This window comes from Tasmannia lanceolata, unplaced genomic scaffold (genome assembly GCF_043159265.1).
Source record: "Tasmannia lanceolata isolate RefF3 unplaced genomic scaffold, GAP_Taslan_0.1 ptg000007l, whole genome shotgun sequence".
In the NCBI taxonomy this organism is placed as follows: Eukaryota; Viridiplantae; Streptophyta; class Magnoliopsida; order Canellales; family Winteraceae; genus Tasmannia; species Tasmannia lanceolata.
The window spans coordinates 5954315-5972811 of record NW_027518684.1 but is presented as its reverse complement, the minus strand read 5'-3'; the positions used below and the strand labels follow the sequence as shown (position 1 = coordinate 5972811).

The window sequence follows — 18497 nt, the reverse complement described above, 5'->3', positions numbered from 1 at the left end:
AATTTAAAGTAAAACACTTAGTCCCACTAGGATTATATTAGTTTGATTTTGTTTTGTTTGGTGAGAAGTTTAAGTGGGTAGGATTTAGTTTTCTTTGGGTAGGAGATTTTACTAGGATTTTTAGCCACTTCCACATTAGTTTTTCAATTTTTGTTTCCTGATATATATATATATATATATATATATATATATATATATATGAGGAAAAGGATTGTGAGCTTGAGCGTTGGAACATATTCGTGAGCTTGAGCTCAAAAACCATTGAGGCCCACATTGTTAGGATGATCCAAAGCATTCACTAGAAAGGGCCTTACATAGATAGGGTGTGTACAAAAAATCAGCTCCATAGGATCATCCTAACCCATCCATTTGTGGAGGTCAAAATGGACAGACCACAAATCTACCCATTTTTGCCCTCCACTTTTGGAGGGGTTAGGATGATTCAAAGGAGCTGATTTTTGGTACACACCCTATCTATGATAGGACCTTGCAAATGAATGGTTTGGATCCTCACAAAAATTGTGGGACCCATGTGAATGGTGCACTCAAGCGCACCATTTGGTTTCAACGCTCAAGCGCACGAACATATTCCTCTATATATATATATATATATATATATATATAAGAAAACGGTTCATACACATATATGTAGATAACTTATCTACACACTAGCTTAAAATATAGTGGGGGCCACATTATTTGGGTGATCCAAACCATTCATTTTTAAGGCCCTCACATAGATAGGGTGTCTACAAAAAATCAGATCCATAGGATCATCCTAACCATTCGAACTATGGAGGCAAAAATTGACTAATTTGTAAATGTTTAAAGACATCCATTTTACCTCCACAAATCGTAGGGTTGGGTTGATCTTATGGATCTGATTTTTTGTAGATACCCTATCTATGTGAGGGCCTTTAAAATGGATGGCTTGGATCACCCAAACAATATGAGCCCCCACTGTACTTTAAGCTAGTGTGTAGAGAACTCTCTCTCTCTCTCTCTCTCTCTCTCTATATATATATATATATATATATATATATATATATATATATAGAGAGAGAGAGAGAGAGGAAAGTGAAGCTACACCGCCGGCTTAAAGTACAATGGGCCCACATTTTTTTGGTGATCCAAAGAATTCATTTGATTGGCCCTCACATAGATAGGGTGTCCACCAAAAATCAGCTCCATAGGATCATCCTAACCCTACGATTTGTGGAGGCAAAAATGAACGTGTAAAAACCTTCACAAATTTGTCCATTTTTGCCTCCACAGTTTGAAGGGTTGGGATGATCCTATGGAGCTGATTTTTGGTGGACACCCTATCTATGTGAGGGTCAATCAAATGAATGTTTTGGATCACCAAAACAATGTGCGCTCATTGTATTTTAAGCCGGCGGTGTAGCTAAGTTAGCTACACCGGTGGTGTAGCTTCACTTTCCTCATATATATATAGCCACTTCCACACTAATTTCCTAATTTTTAGCTACTTCACCCACGCTACCACTCTCTCACCACTTTGGAGTCACCGATTTATCATGAAAAAAAAAAATCCTTGAACTAATTTTTGGCCCTTTTCCGTGAAAATGGCAAAACTACAACTCCAATTATGCTCTCGGTTCCATTCTCGGTCTCCATAGATAGTTAGATACACTACTTTGGTTTTTAATCTAACACTAGTGGAGTTTAACATTGCTAGGTTTCTAGCCTTTACAAGGGCCAAAACGTTAATTTGGAATCAGCATATTGGAAAAGAAAAAAAAACGTCTATTTCTCTCCCTCTCTCCTATTCTTCTTCTTTCCTGGTGGATTTAGCCTTAAAATGTTGATTCTAATAGATATCATCATTAAGTAAGTTATTAAAGGTTGATCTTGGCTGCAGTGGTGGAACCTTTGGTGCTTTATATGAACTCCGGCGGGATCAGCCGTGTAGTGGGGGCGAACTCTAGATGGGCAACTGGGGCGAATTTAACCCCGCTTGGATTTCGGCGAATCCAACATGAACCTAGTCATTTGGGCGCCCGGACGGCCTGTGGGCATCCGTTACGGTCTGGGCCTACCGATGAGGTGAGCCTCCGGAATCGCCAAGCTGAAGAGGCGGCTTGGATTCCCGTCCGAACCAGGAAGAACAGACGTCTGGAGAATGCCTTCCACCGAAGACAAAGTCGAGCTTTGGGAGACTGGAGATGCCACAGGTGTACTTTTCGGAATTTTAGCAGGAGGGCCAGCTGCTTGAAATGTCACAAAGCTTGGTCCAGTTTGGACTTCAATTTTCCCAGTCGACACTTACAGAGAGCGGCTTCGGTGGTGAGTCGTCCGCTTCCTCCTCAACCACAGGAGCTCCCTGCTGAGACAGTTAGATCGGAGGCTTTGCTTCCTGCGACTTCAGAAGGGGTAGCTTTCAGCATTGATGTAGTCCCCCTTAAATCTATCAGTAATGCAGACTTGGGGCTATGGGGGAAGATGAAGGAGGGTTGGGATGGTGATCTGGATGCCTTGGAGATATGGCTTGTTCAGAATAGCAGACAAGGGAGTCACGCAGTGGTGTATAAAATTGCTCCTCTTGAACTACACATTGCCATCCCTGCAGGTGCTAATCGTTCGATTTTGATCAGAGACTGGAGTTCTTCATTCGATTCTCCTTTGGCAGACCTGCAAAATTGGGATCTAAAATTTCCTAAGGGGGGGAAATCGTCCTGGTGGAAAATAGAAGGCGTTCCGCCTGATGCTTGGTGTGCAGACAATTTTCGGCGCATCGGTAAAAAATTAGGCCAAGTGGTGGAGGTGGATGTCTCATGCTATGCTGGTTCCGGATATGGGGTGGGTAGGTTGAAGATCGTAACTGGAGGTCGCCCTGGAAATGAACTCTCTATCCAGAGCTCTATCGATGGCACCATTCGCTGGATTCTCGCCTCCCGGGAAATTGACGAAGGAAAAAAGCACTGTGTCAATTTATCAGCTATTGATTCAAATGGGATGCTGGTTGAGGAGGAGGAGGTAAATCATCATCTCATTACTAACAACATGAGTGATATCAATGAGATGATGCCGTCCATCAATGAAGTCCAGCATGCAGTTAATGCATCCATTGTCGTCCCAGAGATCCTCTCAGAGTCGGCCTTCAATGTCGCCAACCCCGGAATGGTGGAATCTGCGCTCCCACCAATCGCCTCTATTCGGGATCAGCAGGAGTTGCCGGATCTCAACCTTACCTCTGAGGCAAATGTTCAAATTCAAACAGAGGGTCCCACACAGGAACTCAGGTGGCACAGTTCCGATCGGCCTATTCAGGGACTTCCCTATTCCGATTCTCCGTACTCCCAGGTCAACAGCTATGCAGATATTATATCTATCTTATCTTCTCCGTATCAAAGAGACTCCTCTCGAGTGGGTGTCAGTCTCGTGCTCGCTTCGGAGCGCGAGGAAATTGATGCACAAGGGGTTGGCGATAAAGTCAGATGGGATTCTTCGCTGGCGGATCTTGGGTCCCAGGAAGGGGAGAGGGATTTCGAGCCTCATCACGTATGTCCTGGCTCAATCACCCCCTCCTCTTCGGCAGTTTTGAGCTCTACCCAGAAGAGTCTTATTTCCAATAACAGTATCTCGGGTAACAATCGATCTTATTATTATGTGACAGCAGAGGAGACTGGGGTCAGCCAGTTGAGAGGACCTAAGACAATAAATCCCACCAGCAGAGGTTTCTTTTTACCTAGAGAAGACTGTTTTTCCCTTCAGTGCCGGGTGGGGCTAAGGATGGTGCTATTTGACAATCGTTGCTGGGGTGATATGCGTTCTATATTCTACTGTACCCCTAGAGGGCGGCCCTTTTGTTCACTAGTCCAGGTTTCACTCGGCAACTACTCCCATCCTCCTTCTCCAAGATGGTGTAGCAAGGCAGTCCTCCAGCCCCTGCTTTGTGCCCCATCACTCTCTTCTTCTCGGGTTGAATCTGGTCCAGTTACTATCCATCAGGTGATTGAATTGATGGTGGATCATACAGTGTCTCTCAGCTCACACTTGGGCCTAGTTTATCCGGGGCCGGCTGAAGATTACCGATCCAACATAAAGGCGGCAGAATTGAGGGAGGTCGATGGAGTGTCATCTCCTGCTCCTATATCCGATGCAAATCTGAAACGTACGGAGAGAGAATTGATACGACTCCACTCAGATATCAATTATGACTCTGGATCGCATAGCAGTGGTCTCAAGCGTAAGACAAAAGGAAGAAAAAATGGAGTTGGGGAGGGGAGGATCTCACCGCACTCTAGTTGTTGATGAAGATTCTATCCTGGAATATCAATGGTTTGGGCTCTCGGGAGAAACGAATTCAAATAAAAGCAATAGTTAAACACCGGCGACCCGAGGTGGTGTGTCTACAGGAAACTAAGATGGAGCAAATCAGTTCCATAGATATGAGTAGCATGGGGTTCAACTCTGATTGGAATTTTGCTTTCGTAGCATCCAAAGGAGCTTCAGGGGGTATCTTGGTGGCATGGGATACAGTCTTGTGGGCCAGCTCGGATGTTTGGCGAGGGGTCTTCTCACTATCTGTAGCCTTCCTCAAATGTAATGATCAATCAGAATGGTTATTCACAGGCGTCTATGGTCCTTTGTCCGCTTCCGACAAGTGTTCTTTTTGGGAAGAATTAAATCAGAGGCGTGGCCTATGTTCTGCTCCTTGGTGTATTGGGGGGGATTTCAATGAAGTTCTAGATTCACGAGATCGAATTGGGGGTCAGCGCATTACTGTGGGTATGAGAAATTTTGCTGATTTTATCGCAAACAACGAGCTAGTCGATTTACCGTTGGGCGGTGCATCTTTCACATGGGCAAGAGGTACGAACCGGAGCCGCCTTGATAGGTTTCTTTTATCGGGCGACTGGTTGACAGGCATCTCAGAAGTTTACCAGCAGGCATTACCCCATTCTGTTTCCGATCATTGCCCTCTTCTTTTGTCCCCTAAAATGGAGTCCTGGGGCGCCCCTCCATTCCGATTTGAATTAGCTTGGCTGGAAAATCCCCTCTTGGAGGCTCAATTAGTTCGATGGTGGGCGGACTGTGCCTTCTCGGGACCCAGTGATGTTGTCATTGGCAAAAAATTAAGGTTCATCAAAGGGAAATTAAAAGCATGGGCTAAGGAGCAGAAAGAGATTGCCCTCGGCAGGAAGAGGGTCCTTGAGGACCGATTGTTGGAGATCCATTCATTGGCTGATCGCGGATCGGCAACGGCGGAGGATTTTGAGCAACAAGGAAGGCTCATCCAAGAACATAAAGAGTTGTTAAGGCTTGAAGAAATCTCATGGCGGCAAAAATCCCGAGTCAAGTGGTTGATGGAGGGGGATAAAAATACAGCCTTCTTCCATGCCATAGCCAGTGCTCGCAGAAGAAGGAACCGAATTGAATCTTTAGAGGTGGAAGGGGCTGTTGTCTCGGACCGGGAGAGGATTATTGCGGAAACTATTGCATTCTACCGATCTTTGTACTCCGATGACGGGCTTGTTCGCCCAATACCCCAAGACATCTGTTTCTCAAATTTGAGTCTGGAAGCTTCTGCTGGATTGGAAATCCCATTCTCTGAGGAGGAAATCAGAATCGCTCTATTCTCTCTAGCTCAGGATAAAGCCCCTGGTCCTGATGGATTCTGCTTGGCTTTCTTTCAGACGTGTTGGGACACAGTCAAATCGGATCTTATTCGTTTCTTCCTAGAGTTTTTTGAGGGTGCTATTCTCGACAAGGGGACGGGGGCGACTTTTCTAGTCCTTATTCCCAAAATTGATGGAGCATCCAAAGTATCAGATTTTCGTCCGATTAGCTTGGTGGGCAGCCTATACAAGGTACTTGTGAAGGTGCTGGCGGACCGTATCAAAGTAGTTCTTCCATCCATTATCTCGGTAAATCAGAGTGCTTTTCTAAGCAAGCGTCAAATTCTTGATTGTTCCTTAACAGCAAATGAGGCAATTGACTATTACCGGCGGTCAGGGGAAGGCGGCATCTTATGTAAGCTTGATATGGAGAAAGCATATGACCGAGTGGATTGGGCCGCTTTAGATTATCTTATGGGTCGTATGGGTTTTGGGGAAAGGTGGAGAGGGTGGATCCGGAATTGCTTATCATCTGCATGGTTTTCTGTTCTACTCAATGGTTCAGCAAAAGGATTCTTCAAATCCTCTAGAGGATTGCGGCAGGGCGACCCTCTCTCTCCATTTCTTTTCTTGATAATGGCCGAATCCTTATGCAGTATACTGAAAAAGGGTAGTGACATGGGGCTATATAGAGGATTCCTAATTGGGACCAGTAAGGTGGAAGTCTCGCTGCTTCAGTTTGCGGATGATACCCTCCTGTTCTGTTCACCGGTCCTCTCCCAGCTTCTCAACCTTAAAGCCATGCTTCGGTGTTATGAGATGGTCTCAGGTCAACGATCCAATTTTGGCAAATCTCGGTTGTATGCGATTAATGTATCTGAGAGCGAGGCTTCATCCTTCGCCGGAATTATGGGGTGCGGTCTAGATGTCTTTCCCGCTACCTATTTGGGTCTACCTCTCGGGGTGGGCCGTCCGAGACACAACCTATGGGCTCCTATTATACAAAGGATTGAGCGTCGATTGGCCACATGGAAGCGCCGTTTGGTTTCCAAAGGAGGTAGATTGGTGCTTATAAAGGCTGTTCTATCTAATATGCCTATTTATTTTCTATCCCTTTTTCATTGTCCAGCTTCTGTTGCTAAGCGCATAGAGCAAATTCAGAGACGATTTCTGTGGGGTGATTCAAGGACTTCCAAGGGGGTCTCCCTTCTTAAATGGAGTCTAGTCTGCTCTCCAATTAAAAACGGAGGTTTGGGTATCAGGAGAGTTCAACTCTTTAATCAGGCCCTTATGGGCAAGTGGTTGTGGAGATACGGAGAAGAACACTCCTCTTTGTGGGTTCGGGTCATTGACAGTAAGTATGGTTCATCTCCTGGGAATTGGGACTCCGTTGATACTTTCAAAATCAAAGGAATCACAGTATGGAGGGACATATTGCGTTTGAAGTTCTTTTTTGCCCCTGGAGTTCGCTTCAGAGTCTATAGGGGGGATCGAATTCGGTTTTGGCAGGACCCTTGGTGTTCGTCCCATTCTCTTCAAGTTTTGTTTCCTGACTTATATATTGTATCTTCTCAGAAAGAAGCTTGGGTATCGGAATGTTTCGAACGGGTCCAAGGGCAAGTGGAGTGGATTCCCAAGTTCCGTCGAGCCTTTTTTGTTCGGGAGTTAAGCGATTACAGCGCCCTCATCTCCTTATTGGACTCTTGCTTCATCAAGTCTTCGGGCTTAGATCGTCGTATTTGGATTTGGAATCCGTCGGGGATTTTCTCTGTTAAATCTTTTTATCTCCATCTGATCCCCACTCTAGTGGAGCATGCGTCCTCCGCGGTTTGGCGCCTCGCATGCCCTCCAAGAGTTGCTTTCTTTGGGTGGTCGGTTAGCTGGGGACGAATTCAGACGATAGATTTCTTACGGAAGAGAGGAATGTGGCTGGTGGATCACTGCCCACTATGTCTATCCGCCGGGGAATCCATCGACCACTTATTTATACATTGCCAGGTTGCTTCATATATTTGGGGTCATCTCTTTTCTAGATTTGGAGTCAGTTGGGTTGCTTCCAATTCTATGGCCGAATTTATTACGAGTTGGGACTGGGCTCCGTGGAAGAGGAAAGGTCGAATTTTGTGGAAGATGTGTCTCTTAGCCTCCTGGTGGTTCTTGTGGAAAGAGCGGAATGCGCGGGTCTTTGAAGGGAAGGTCAGGTCCCCATATTGGATTTATATACAGGTGGTAGCAGCGGTCATCTCCTGGGCCCGTTCCCTTCCTCTTTTTCGGTTTGTTTCTGCGTATGCCCTTTGGGAAGGGTGGTCAACCATATGCATGGAATCGGTTACCAAAGTGAAATCTCGACCCTCCTGGTCCCCCCCGCCACCGGGGTCTCTGAAGCTCAATTTTGACGGTTCCTCTATCGGTAACCCAGGAGCGGCTGGAGTGGGGGGGTTATGTCGGAACCATAAAGGGGAAGTCATTTGGGCCTATTCGGGGCCTCTTGGATTTGCCGACTCGTCTGAGGCGGAGGTTCGAGCCGTTCACAGTGGGATTCTTTCCATGCCTCGCTTGGAGTGTGACAGTCTGATAGTCGAAGGCGATTCCGTAAATGTTATTCGCTGGCTTTCGGGAGACGCTTCTCCCCCTTGGAGATTTGTGCATTTCTTTGAGGAGATAGAGGATAGAGGAAAGGGCTACTCCATGGTCTTTCAGCATGTCCGGAGATCGGCCAATGTGGCAGCCGACTCTCTGGCTAAGAGTGGTGTTTCCCGGGCCGAATTGGAGTGTTTTGACTATCTCCCCCCTTGAGTCATTGTCTTGCTATTTTATTTGCTCATTGTTCCGACAGGATCATCTCGGTTCTGCTTATTCATATATATAAATATATATTCTGTTGCTTTCTTCAAAAAAAAAGAAATTGCCTCAAAATCAGGGTATGGTGTATCAGCAGTGTAACCCTTTGCCGAACAGTCACCTCTCTCTTCAAATTTTGCAAAAAACTTTAAAAGATAGTGAAAACTTCTGTTGGAATTGGAATTGGAATTGAGAGCTGCCTTGATTGGCTCTACCCAGGACTCAACTTGACTTGGGCCATAATCAATTTTGACTAATTAAGCTGCTACGCGGCCGATCAAATGGCTAGGATCATTTACACGTGTACAGTTGTAACAATGATAATTAATTTGGGGGATTTTCTCAATTAATCTAGATGTGGGTTATTATAAGGGCACGGCCCATTTGCTTATCTGGCCTGTCGTTTGATGGTTTCAAGAGGGAGATGATTGAAAGTTTTGCAAAACGTGTTGCCCATCTTGGGCTATCTGTATTGCTTAAATAATCACTATTGGGATTCAATCAATCCCTAGTTACAGCCATTCTACACAATGAAAACAGTCAATACCATATGGAAAACAATGAATGTAGGAAAGAACCATGTGAGGCAAGAAAATTTACTTAAAACATACAAGAAAATTAATAAGAATTTAGCTAAGTTTATTTGAAGGATCTTTTGCCGCTTGTAGGTTGCCTCATCGAATTGAAAAACATGTTGCAGTTTTAATTGAACTGACCGTTGGGCCATTAACAAATCCAGAATAAGCTGTAAGCCTTCAAGAACGTGGTAGAAGTGTTCTAAAAGTCCAGTATGAAAGAATTACACAAACGAAAATTTCTACAAACAATAAAATTATGAAACATTTGTCTCCCTCGCAATAAATAGCATGGATATCCGGAAAGAATGGTAACTTGCTCAACTTCATTCCACATTTGTAGCAAAAGGAACACCCGCACCTGGATATGAGAACCGCACGTAAGAGAAAAAAATAACAAAAGTATAAGAAGGGTACTGCAATGTGAGTTTGGAATCATCATATCCTTTGTTTGGTGATATGTAACCAAACCTCGGGTTGAGGCGGGTCGACCCTAACACAACCCGTCATTAAATTTGATGTAGAACACTACTTCTAGTCCCATTAGGATTCTAATAGTTAGATTTATTGTTTTTACTTTGTTGGTAGGAAGTTTAAATGGGAAGGATTTTGTTTTTTTTTTGGTAGGAGATTTTACTAGGATTTAGTATTTGGTTTTTTATCTAAGACTAGTGGAGTTCAACATTGCTAGGTTTCTAGCCCTTGTTTATACAAGGGTGTCAAACGTTAGCTTGGAATCATCAAATTGGAAAGGAAGAAAAATTCTCTAGTGGGTTTAGCCTTAACATGTCGATTCCAATAGATAACCTCATTATGTAAGTTATTATGAAGGTTGATCTTGGCCTCAGCTATTGCCTCAAAATTAGGGCAGGTTTTTCGGTGGGAACGAAACCTTGCAAAACCGAAATTGTTGAAATTTACCAAATTTCGGTTCGGTCTCTGTAGAAATTTCAGTTTTGGTTGAAATTTCGGCGAAATTTTTAATAAAATATTAATTTTTTTACAGAATTGCACAAGAAATTACCAAAATTTCAGCCCAAAAAAGCGACATTCCAAACGCCTTACAGAATTTCGGCCGAAATTTCAAGATTTCGGCTAAAATTTCGGTTTCGGTTTCAACCGAAATTACCCCTGAAACTGAAATTTAAAACCTTGGTTAAATTTGGACCCAAATCCGAAATATTTCGGTGGAGACCGAAACTGAAATAATCAATACCCGTTCCCCGAAATTTCACCCAAAAACCTGTTTTTTTAATTAAATTAATATTTTACCGAAATTTCAACCGGAATTCCAAAATTTCGGCCGAAATTTTATATTGAATAAAATAGTGTTGTTATGGTTTCGCAGGATTTCGGCCGAAATTTCAAATTTTCGATTTCGGTGGGTCCGAAACCAGTACTGAAAACGAAATTTAAAACCATGGTTATAACACATACAATAGAGAAGGGTAGCCCGGGGAAGAAGCATAAGGGAGTGAATGTGTCACATCCCTTTTCAAAATATTTCCAAGAATCAACCTAAAAACAGGGCTCCCACCATTGCAGGGTCTGGGGAGCACTAGATGTACGCAGCCCCTTGGCCACGGTTTTAAATTTCGGTTTCGGCTAAAATTTCGTACTTATCAGCCGAAATTCCAAAATTTCGGGCGAAATTTGGTACTGGCGAATGAAAACAGGTTGAAATTTCGATCGAAATACTTTAACGGAATTAAAATTATTATTTTCATATAAATTTCGAACGAAAATTCCGAAATTTACAACAGAATTTAGTAAATTTCGGGAATTTCGGTTTCGGTGCCTTCTTGTTTCGGTCCTCACCGAAATCCGAAATCGGTCGAAATTTAAAACCATGACCCCTGCTTTGTAGTGAGACAGTTTCAGTGACTCGAACCTTACCGTTGCTCGCCCTCTTATTTCCAAGAATCGCCCTCTTATTTCCAAGAATCAACCATAAATTTCCGAACCCTAAATTGAAATATGAAGAAGAAACTAACCTGCATCTAATTTTTAAGCAGCCGAAAACCAGGTCCACAATGTGATTACAAGATGGGCATCTCTGCCATCCTTTCTTCTCCACAAGTTTGCCGAGGAGGACATCATTCTTATCTTTTGGTATTCCATTTTCTCTGCACAAATAACCCGAATGCCATGGAACCTTGCATTGGAAACAGAACCATTGTTTGCAAGATGGACATTTCGCTGACCTTACTGTTGCACCACACTCGTTCACTACCAACGCTGAGCAATTCCTATTAGGGCAGAAAGCTCTCTTCAATCCAAGAATTTCAGACTCACAAAGAATGTCACACCACTTTACGAATGTCTCCCTTGAGAGGATTGATCGACAGTATAGAGGATCAATAAGTTTTTTACACTCCAAGTCAGGACACTCTATCTTTGCTATGTTGTCTCGGACCTTTATTTTGATGTACTTAGAGATGCAATACTTGCAGAGAGGGTGAGAGCATTTCTTACTCTTGAATCTCTGATTTTGAGATATGGGTTCCATGCAAATCTCACATGTGAATGTAGAAGACTCTTCTTTCTGCCCTAGACTTTGAATTGTGTTTCCCATAGTAAAATTTATTTTCTGAGAGTCTCTGGTCTTCTGTGAATTTCTGGGGTTTTTAATCTATGTTACGTAGAGTTTAGCCAGAAGATGATTTCTCCTTCCTAGTTGAGAGTTATGTAGCGTTAGAATATGTGAGATCAGATTGAGATCTCACCGTTGGATTGTCATGGTGGTAGATTAGGCAAGTAGATTAGAAGAGGTTACCTATAGTCCATAGAGATTAGGAAAGTAGATTGGATTAGGATTGTTTCCTTAATTATCTCGATTTCATTAGATTAGGATTGTTTCCTCAATTATCTTGATTTAATTCTATATTTATCATGTATGTGCTCTATATAAGCACACTTAATTATAATCAACCAAAAGACCCTAAAAATTTAGGAAAATATTATCAGTACTACAGTATTTTGATGAGCACACTCCTCACTTTATTAAAAGTACGGTATGGCCCGCACCATGGGATTATCCAAACCCTCCATTAGATGGGCCACAACCTAAATAGGTTGTCCCCCAAAAAAATTATTTCCATAGGTTGATCCTACCCCTAAGACCTATAGAGGGTTAGGATCAACCCTCTAACATTCAGATTGGAGGGTTAGGATCAACCTACAGAAATGATTTTTGGGGCACAACCTATTTAGGCTATGGCCCATCTAATGGACTGTTTGGATCAGGTGCGGGCCATACCGTACTTTTATTAAAGTGAGGAGTGCCCTCATCAAAATACAGTATTTCTGATAACATTTCCTAAAATTTATCATGTAGAGATAAATTGGATTAAGACGATCTTCTTCAAATCTTATCTTTATTTCTTGCTATGTTTATCTCTAAGGTTGATCTTGACCGTCTATTTCAAACGAGCATTCGATCCTACATGAGATGTAGAAACTTGCTATTCCAGGACATATAGCAACCGAGCAAAACCATATAAATTCTCGCCAAGTCCCTTCCAAGTCCATTACGATTTCATTCCAAACGTTACTTATTGGGCCCCATTTCTACAATGTTTACATGATCAGATCTGTTGATCAAAATACTAAACGAAATTTGATGGATCAATGAGCTAGGATCATCTTATCAAAGTGAGGCACCGGCTAGACATATGCTCACTAGTCAGATCGACGGACCTGATTACATCACATGGCACATGTTGGGCCAAAAAAGCGGCTGTTAGGAAAAAGACAACAACCATGTCTTTTACCATTTTTTGTTGAATGTTATTTTAATTATAATTGGTTACTAAAAACCTAATACGTTCAAATACGAGAATGGAGAGTAGAGAATGATAAATTAAAGAAAAGAAAATTGTCATGTACCATAATCGTATGGGTACAGAATCACCGAGTTTGGTGATTACCGGCTAATGCATGTTTTCTGACTTAATAATCCATTTTGTGCCGGTGATGGATTATTAGCGTACAAAACCCAACACAATTGTCAGTCCTAGGGGTGGACATGGTTCGGTTCGGTTCGGTTTTGGGGTATACCCAGAACCGAACCATATATAATCGGTTCCCTGAAATTGGAACCGAACCAGAACCATATAAGTTTGGAACCGAACCGAACCAGAACCATATATAATCGGTTCGGTTCGGTTCGGTTCTGGGTTTACCCGATCTTCATCAAATCAACGGAATTTCTTCACAATAGTTGTTTGAATGTTTGGTTTTCTTTTCTTGAGATAGAATAATTTTTTGTTTCCAGCTTGTCATCATCATTATGGGAAAAGCAGAGCACAAAAGTCTCTAATGAAATGATGAATATGACTTTGTGGGGGCGTTATACAAACTACTCTCATAATATTTTACTATTTTTAAAAGCCTTTCACTTTCTTCTTACACTTACAAAAACTTTCAAGTTAATATTAAAAACAAAAAGGATTCCCACATCTTCTTTCGTGCCATTAAAATATTAAGGCTTTGTTTGGTGAGATTAAAAATATTTGGGCAAGTGCTGAGATTAAAAAACTTGTTTTCCAGTCTGACTAAGGGTTTTAAGGTGGGTCGGTTCTTGGTTCGGTTCTCGGTTCCGGGATCCAAACCCAGAACCGAACCGAATTTCCATCGGTTCCAGGTTATTAGAACCGGAACCGAACCATATAACTATGGAACCGAACCGAACCGAACCATATGTGCCGGTTCGGTTCGGTTCCTCGGTTCGAATCGGAACCATGTCCACCCCTAGTCAGTCCCATTTTGCCAATGACCAGTTATATCTACAACCCTCAGTTTTGATAGCTAGATAGACGTGACCCAAATTCAAACGTCTCACAATCGATTGTCATAATCTTAAACAAACATTGGCCTTAATTGGGAGATGATATTTTCACTCACCCTGCATTACGTGCACGCTCTCCTATTTGACTTATAAGGGGAGCGTGCACGTGATGCAGGGGGAGTGAAAATATCACCGCCCTTAATTTTTAGAGGAATGAAAGATCCAAAGGCGTCCTTGCATAAAGAGCAGGAAAGGAGCCCTTGATTGGATCCGCGAAATGCCTTCTACCATGGACGCTAGCAAATCCCATTTATTTATACTTGTAAAATAGGGATTTTCTAGGGGCTTTCCTTCCCGGCTCGTACTTGCACGAGAGAGCAGCCACAAAATGCCTTCCTGCAAAAGTCCTTAGCAATAGAAAATCCCTGTAAAATATTTGCCTCATGTACAAAAAAAAAAAAAAAGATTACTTAAAACAAACTATATGATTTATACGAATTTACCTAAGGTTATGTGAATGGAAGAGTGCCTTGTTGAATTGGAAAAACATGTTACACTTTACAGTGAGAGGACCGTTGGCCCATTAACAAATCCCGAATAAGTAATAAGCCTTTTATAGGAGTCTTCTCAAAGCCCAACATAAAAGGAAATTGAGTAAATAAATTAAAATTATAACCAATTTCCTTCTCCCGCGTGATTGAGCCTTTAGCTAAATGATCAAGGCTTAGTTCTTCAATCTAGAGGTCGGAGGTTCAATCCGAGCCTTTAGCTGAGCTCGAGCCCGAGCCCAAACTGACACCCTTAGTTGAGGATCCACACTTACCGAGCCCATGTCTATAAATGTCTACTCCACTTATAGAGAGATGGAGAGGATAGCGAGATTACTGGAATTCCTAACGTCTTGCTACATCAAGAAGACTGTGCTGACAAAAGGATTTGGGTCCGGTGGTCTACTGGGTCATTTATGCCATTTTTGACAGACATAAAGTTTTCCCTGATAAATTTAGTTTCTAAAGTTGTGGCGGAGGTGTCGGGCAGGTGGGAGGAGGAGGAGAAATTTAAGAGGGTGTGAATGAGCATAGGGTGAGGTGTGAATGAGCATAGGGTGAGAAGTGGCTAAAAACATCGAAAAAAAACAATCGTATTTTGAGTGGAGTTTTTTGTCTCCTTGATTTACAGGCTTTTCTTACCCTCTACTCACTCAAATCCTCTCGTGTCTATCATCTCCCACCCTCCCTCACCAAATTGGTAAATCTAATATTCCAAGAAAAAAAAATTCATGGTAGCCAAACATGCCTTTAGCATTAAGTCATTCTAGCCTTATTGCATATGCTCCTGCAACTTCGTCAATGGCTGAAGTGTGGAACATACCGGACCCTCCTATGGTTTGTGCATTTAATTGGACGGTTCTTCTAGACAAAATCCTCACACTGGATCATCTTCGAAATCAACACATGTGGATCGTTGACCATTGCACGTTATGTGTGGAGGTAGGAAAGTCAGCTGATCACATGTTTCTGCATTACAAAACAACCTGGTATGTGCGGATTTAGTATATCATGAGTGTTCCCTTCCAAGTTTCCAGAGTTCTTGGAAAGTCGGTCCACCGTTCCTTGGAAAAAATGAGATAAAATACTATGGAAAGTGACATTAGCAACCACGATTTGGGTGATATGGAAAGAGAGGAACACCAGGGTCCTTAGAGGCTTAGTAAAGACCCCTCAATATCTCTTCATCAAGGTAATTGCCTTAGCCATCTCTTGAGTTAGGGCCCTTCCCAGTTTTCGATTTGTTTAGCATATGACTTATGGTGAGAACGGACTGAGATGCATGTGCACTAGAAATGAGCAGAGACAGACCATTGCACGAGTATGGAATTCTCCCTAGTCATGGATATTTCAAGTTGAACATTGATGGCTTGAGCTTGGGAACTTTGGACCGGCTGGGATAAGTAGTCTTCTTTGAGACCATGGTGGTACAACGATTTGGGCTTTCTTAGGTCCCATCAGGATTGCAGACTCTAATGAGGTGGAGTTCATATCGGTCCACCAAGGAATTACAATAGAGGTATGTTTCAAAACCTTGTAATAAATACAATAGAGGAGGGAGGACCGGGGAAGAAAAGGGAAGGAAAATATTACATCCCGTTTCAAAATCTTCCCAAGAGTCAACTAATTAGATAAATTCCTGTTAGGTCTAAAATTGGTAACAGGTTATGGTAGGGCTGGATGGGCTGAGCTAACAAGTCACGGCTGAAGGGCTGGTGGAGTCCTGCGCTGCACAAGGGCACAGACAAGAAAGAAAAGGGTCAGAGGACCAACCCGGAGTGGTGCTCCGGACGGGCGCTTCGACACTCAAGTCAGTATGAGCAGGAGTGCAGAGCAATGTCAGAGCAAAAGCTTAGGGTTTTGATTTTCAGATCCCTCACCTTAGCGCAAATGATGGCTATTTATAGTGATTCTGAGCCACCTGTCCAGGACAGGTGGTAGTTCTGAGCCACCTGTCCAGGACAGGTGGTGGCCTCTGTATGGACCAGGTCTCATGCCTAGGAGGGGCAGGTGGAAGTCCCTGATTGATCCAGGTGTCACACCTAGCAGGGACAGGTGTTGGCGTTGCAGCGGTCCTTGTGAGGGCCACGTGCCAGCAGCCAATTGGATGCTGAGTTCGGACCCATCAGTGCTGAGTCCGGATCCCATCAGTGCTGAGTCCGGACCCCATCAATTCCCAATCGCTAAATTGAAATATGAAGAAGAAACTAACCTGCAACGAATTATTCGGCAGCCAGAAATCTTATCAACAACTATAGAACAAGATGGGCATCTCTGCCATCCTTCCTTCTCCACAAGTTTGCCGAATAGAAGGTCTTTCTCATCTCTCTGTACTGCACCTTGATTACAAGGATACCCCAAATGCCAAGGAACCTTGAAATGGAAACAGAAGAGCTTTTTGCAAGATGGACATTCCACTTTGCTTACCATTGCACCCCAGTCGTTCACTACTAACCCCGAGCAATTCTTATTAGGGCAGTAGGCAAGAATTCCGGATATGTCACACCACTTCTCGAATGCCTTCTTTGAGAGGATCGATCGACAGTATAGAGAATCGAACCACTTGTTACACTCCAAGTGAGGCCACTTTACCTTTGCTATCTTGTCTTGGACCTTTGAGTCAATGTACTTAGATATGCAATCCACACACACACAGGGTGAGAGCATATCTTACTCTTGAATCTCTGATTTTGAGATATGGGTTCCATGCAAACCTAAAGCTAATTAGGTTTCTAATTATTCCTTGCACTAGCCTTTTACTACAAGTTAAAAGAGTTATATTGCCATTCAATAAAAATAAAAAAAAAGTTAAATAGGAAGTAGAGTTTGAGCAGAAGATGGCAGGTTTCTATTGAGAGTTAAATAAGGATCATTAGTAGTTGAGAGTCATATAGGGAGTACAGTTTGGGCAGGAGATGGTTTCTTGCCCTTGACGACTCTTGAGATGGGTCCTCAGGTTGATCTGGAGTCACTAGGTGCTGCATGCAACAGCCCATCCGCGAAATGCCTTTTGCGATGGACGCTAGCAAATCCCAACTTAGCAAATGCCAACTTAGGATTTGCTAAGCAATTTTGCAAAGCATGAGAGCATGAGAGAACAGCCACATGAGCCAAAACTTTTTAACAGGTTTTGTCTTATTCATTTAACTCATCTGATGTGGCTGTTCTCTCGTGCTAAAGACAGCTGCAAAATGGCTTTCTGCGAAATTGCCTAGCGAATCCCAAGAAAATTTACTTAAAAACATACAAGAAAATTAATAGAATTTATCAAGGAAATTTGAATGGATCTTCTTGCCATTTGTAGTACCTCGTTGAATTGAAAAAAAAAATGTTATATTTTTAAGGGAAAATCATTAAAAAAATGCAAAGTTTATGCGAAATTGTGAACAAATGGTAGTTACTTGAAAATTATAAAAAAGATGTTGTCAGGTGAGAGAAGATGGCTTTTAGGACAAATATACCCCTCCTAATGGGTCCGGGGTATAAAATGTGGTTCTCTAATGGTTCCGGGGTATAAAATGTGGTTCCTTAGTGGTTCCGAGGTATAAAATGTGGTTCCGTAGTGGTTCCGGGGTAGAAAATGTGGTTCCCTAGTAGTTCTGGGGTATAAAATGTGGTTCCCTAGTGGTTCCGGAGTAGAAAATGTGGTTCCCTAGTGGTTTCGGGGTATAAAATGTGGTTCTCTAGTGGTTCCGGGGTATAAAATGTGGTTCCCTAGTGGTTCCGGAGTAGAAAATGTGGTTCCCTAGTGGTGTCGGGGTATAAAATGTGGTTCCCTAGTGTTCTGAGGTATAAAATGTGGTTCCGTAGTGGTTTCAGAGTATAGAATGTGGTTCCATAGTGGTTCCGAGGTATAAAATGTGGTTCCCTAGTGGTTCCGGGGTAGAAAATGTGGTTCCCTAGTGATTCCGGGGTAGAAAATGTGGTTCCCTAGTGGTTCCGGAGTAGAAAATGTGGTTCCTTAGTGGTTCCGAGGTATAAAATGTGTTTTCCTAGTGGTTCCGGGGTAGAAAATGTGGTTCCCTAGTGGTTCTGAGGCATAAAATGTGGTTCGGTAGTGGTTCGAGGGTATAAAATGTGGTTCCCTAGTGGTTCAGAGGTATAAAATGTGGTTCCATAGTGGTTCCGAGGTATAAAATGTGGTTCCGTAATGGTTCTGGGG

General features: G+C 42.8%; 1 protein-coding gene across 1 annotated transcript; it reads right to left on the bottom strand.

The window, feature by feature from the left end:
- Window positions 1–9178: 9178 nt before the first annotated feature.
- Window positions 9179–11573, bottom strand: LOC143881280 (E3 ubiquitin-protein ligase RSL1-like). The gene is made up of 2 exons (XM_077384265.1): window positions 10993–11573; window positions 9179–9359 (listed from the first exon to the last, which is right to left on the bottom strand). Exons 1-2 carry the CDS (start codon window positions 11571–11573, stop codon window positions 9179–9181), a joined length of 762 nt encoding a protein of 253 aa, XP_077240380.1.
- Window positions 11574–18497: the final 6924 nt, after the last annotated feature.

Bases quoted from the DNA above. Each gene is read 5' to 3' on its own strand.
- LOC143881280 (XM_077384265.1), bottom strand. From the start codon at position 11,573: ATGGGAAACACAATTCAAAGTCTAGGGCAGAAAGAAGAGTCTTCTACA. The intron at 9,360-10,992 runs GTTAGTTTCTTC...TCTCATATCCAG, and splicing joins TGCTTAAAAATTAGATGCAG to GTGCGGGTGTTCCTTTTGCT.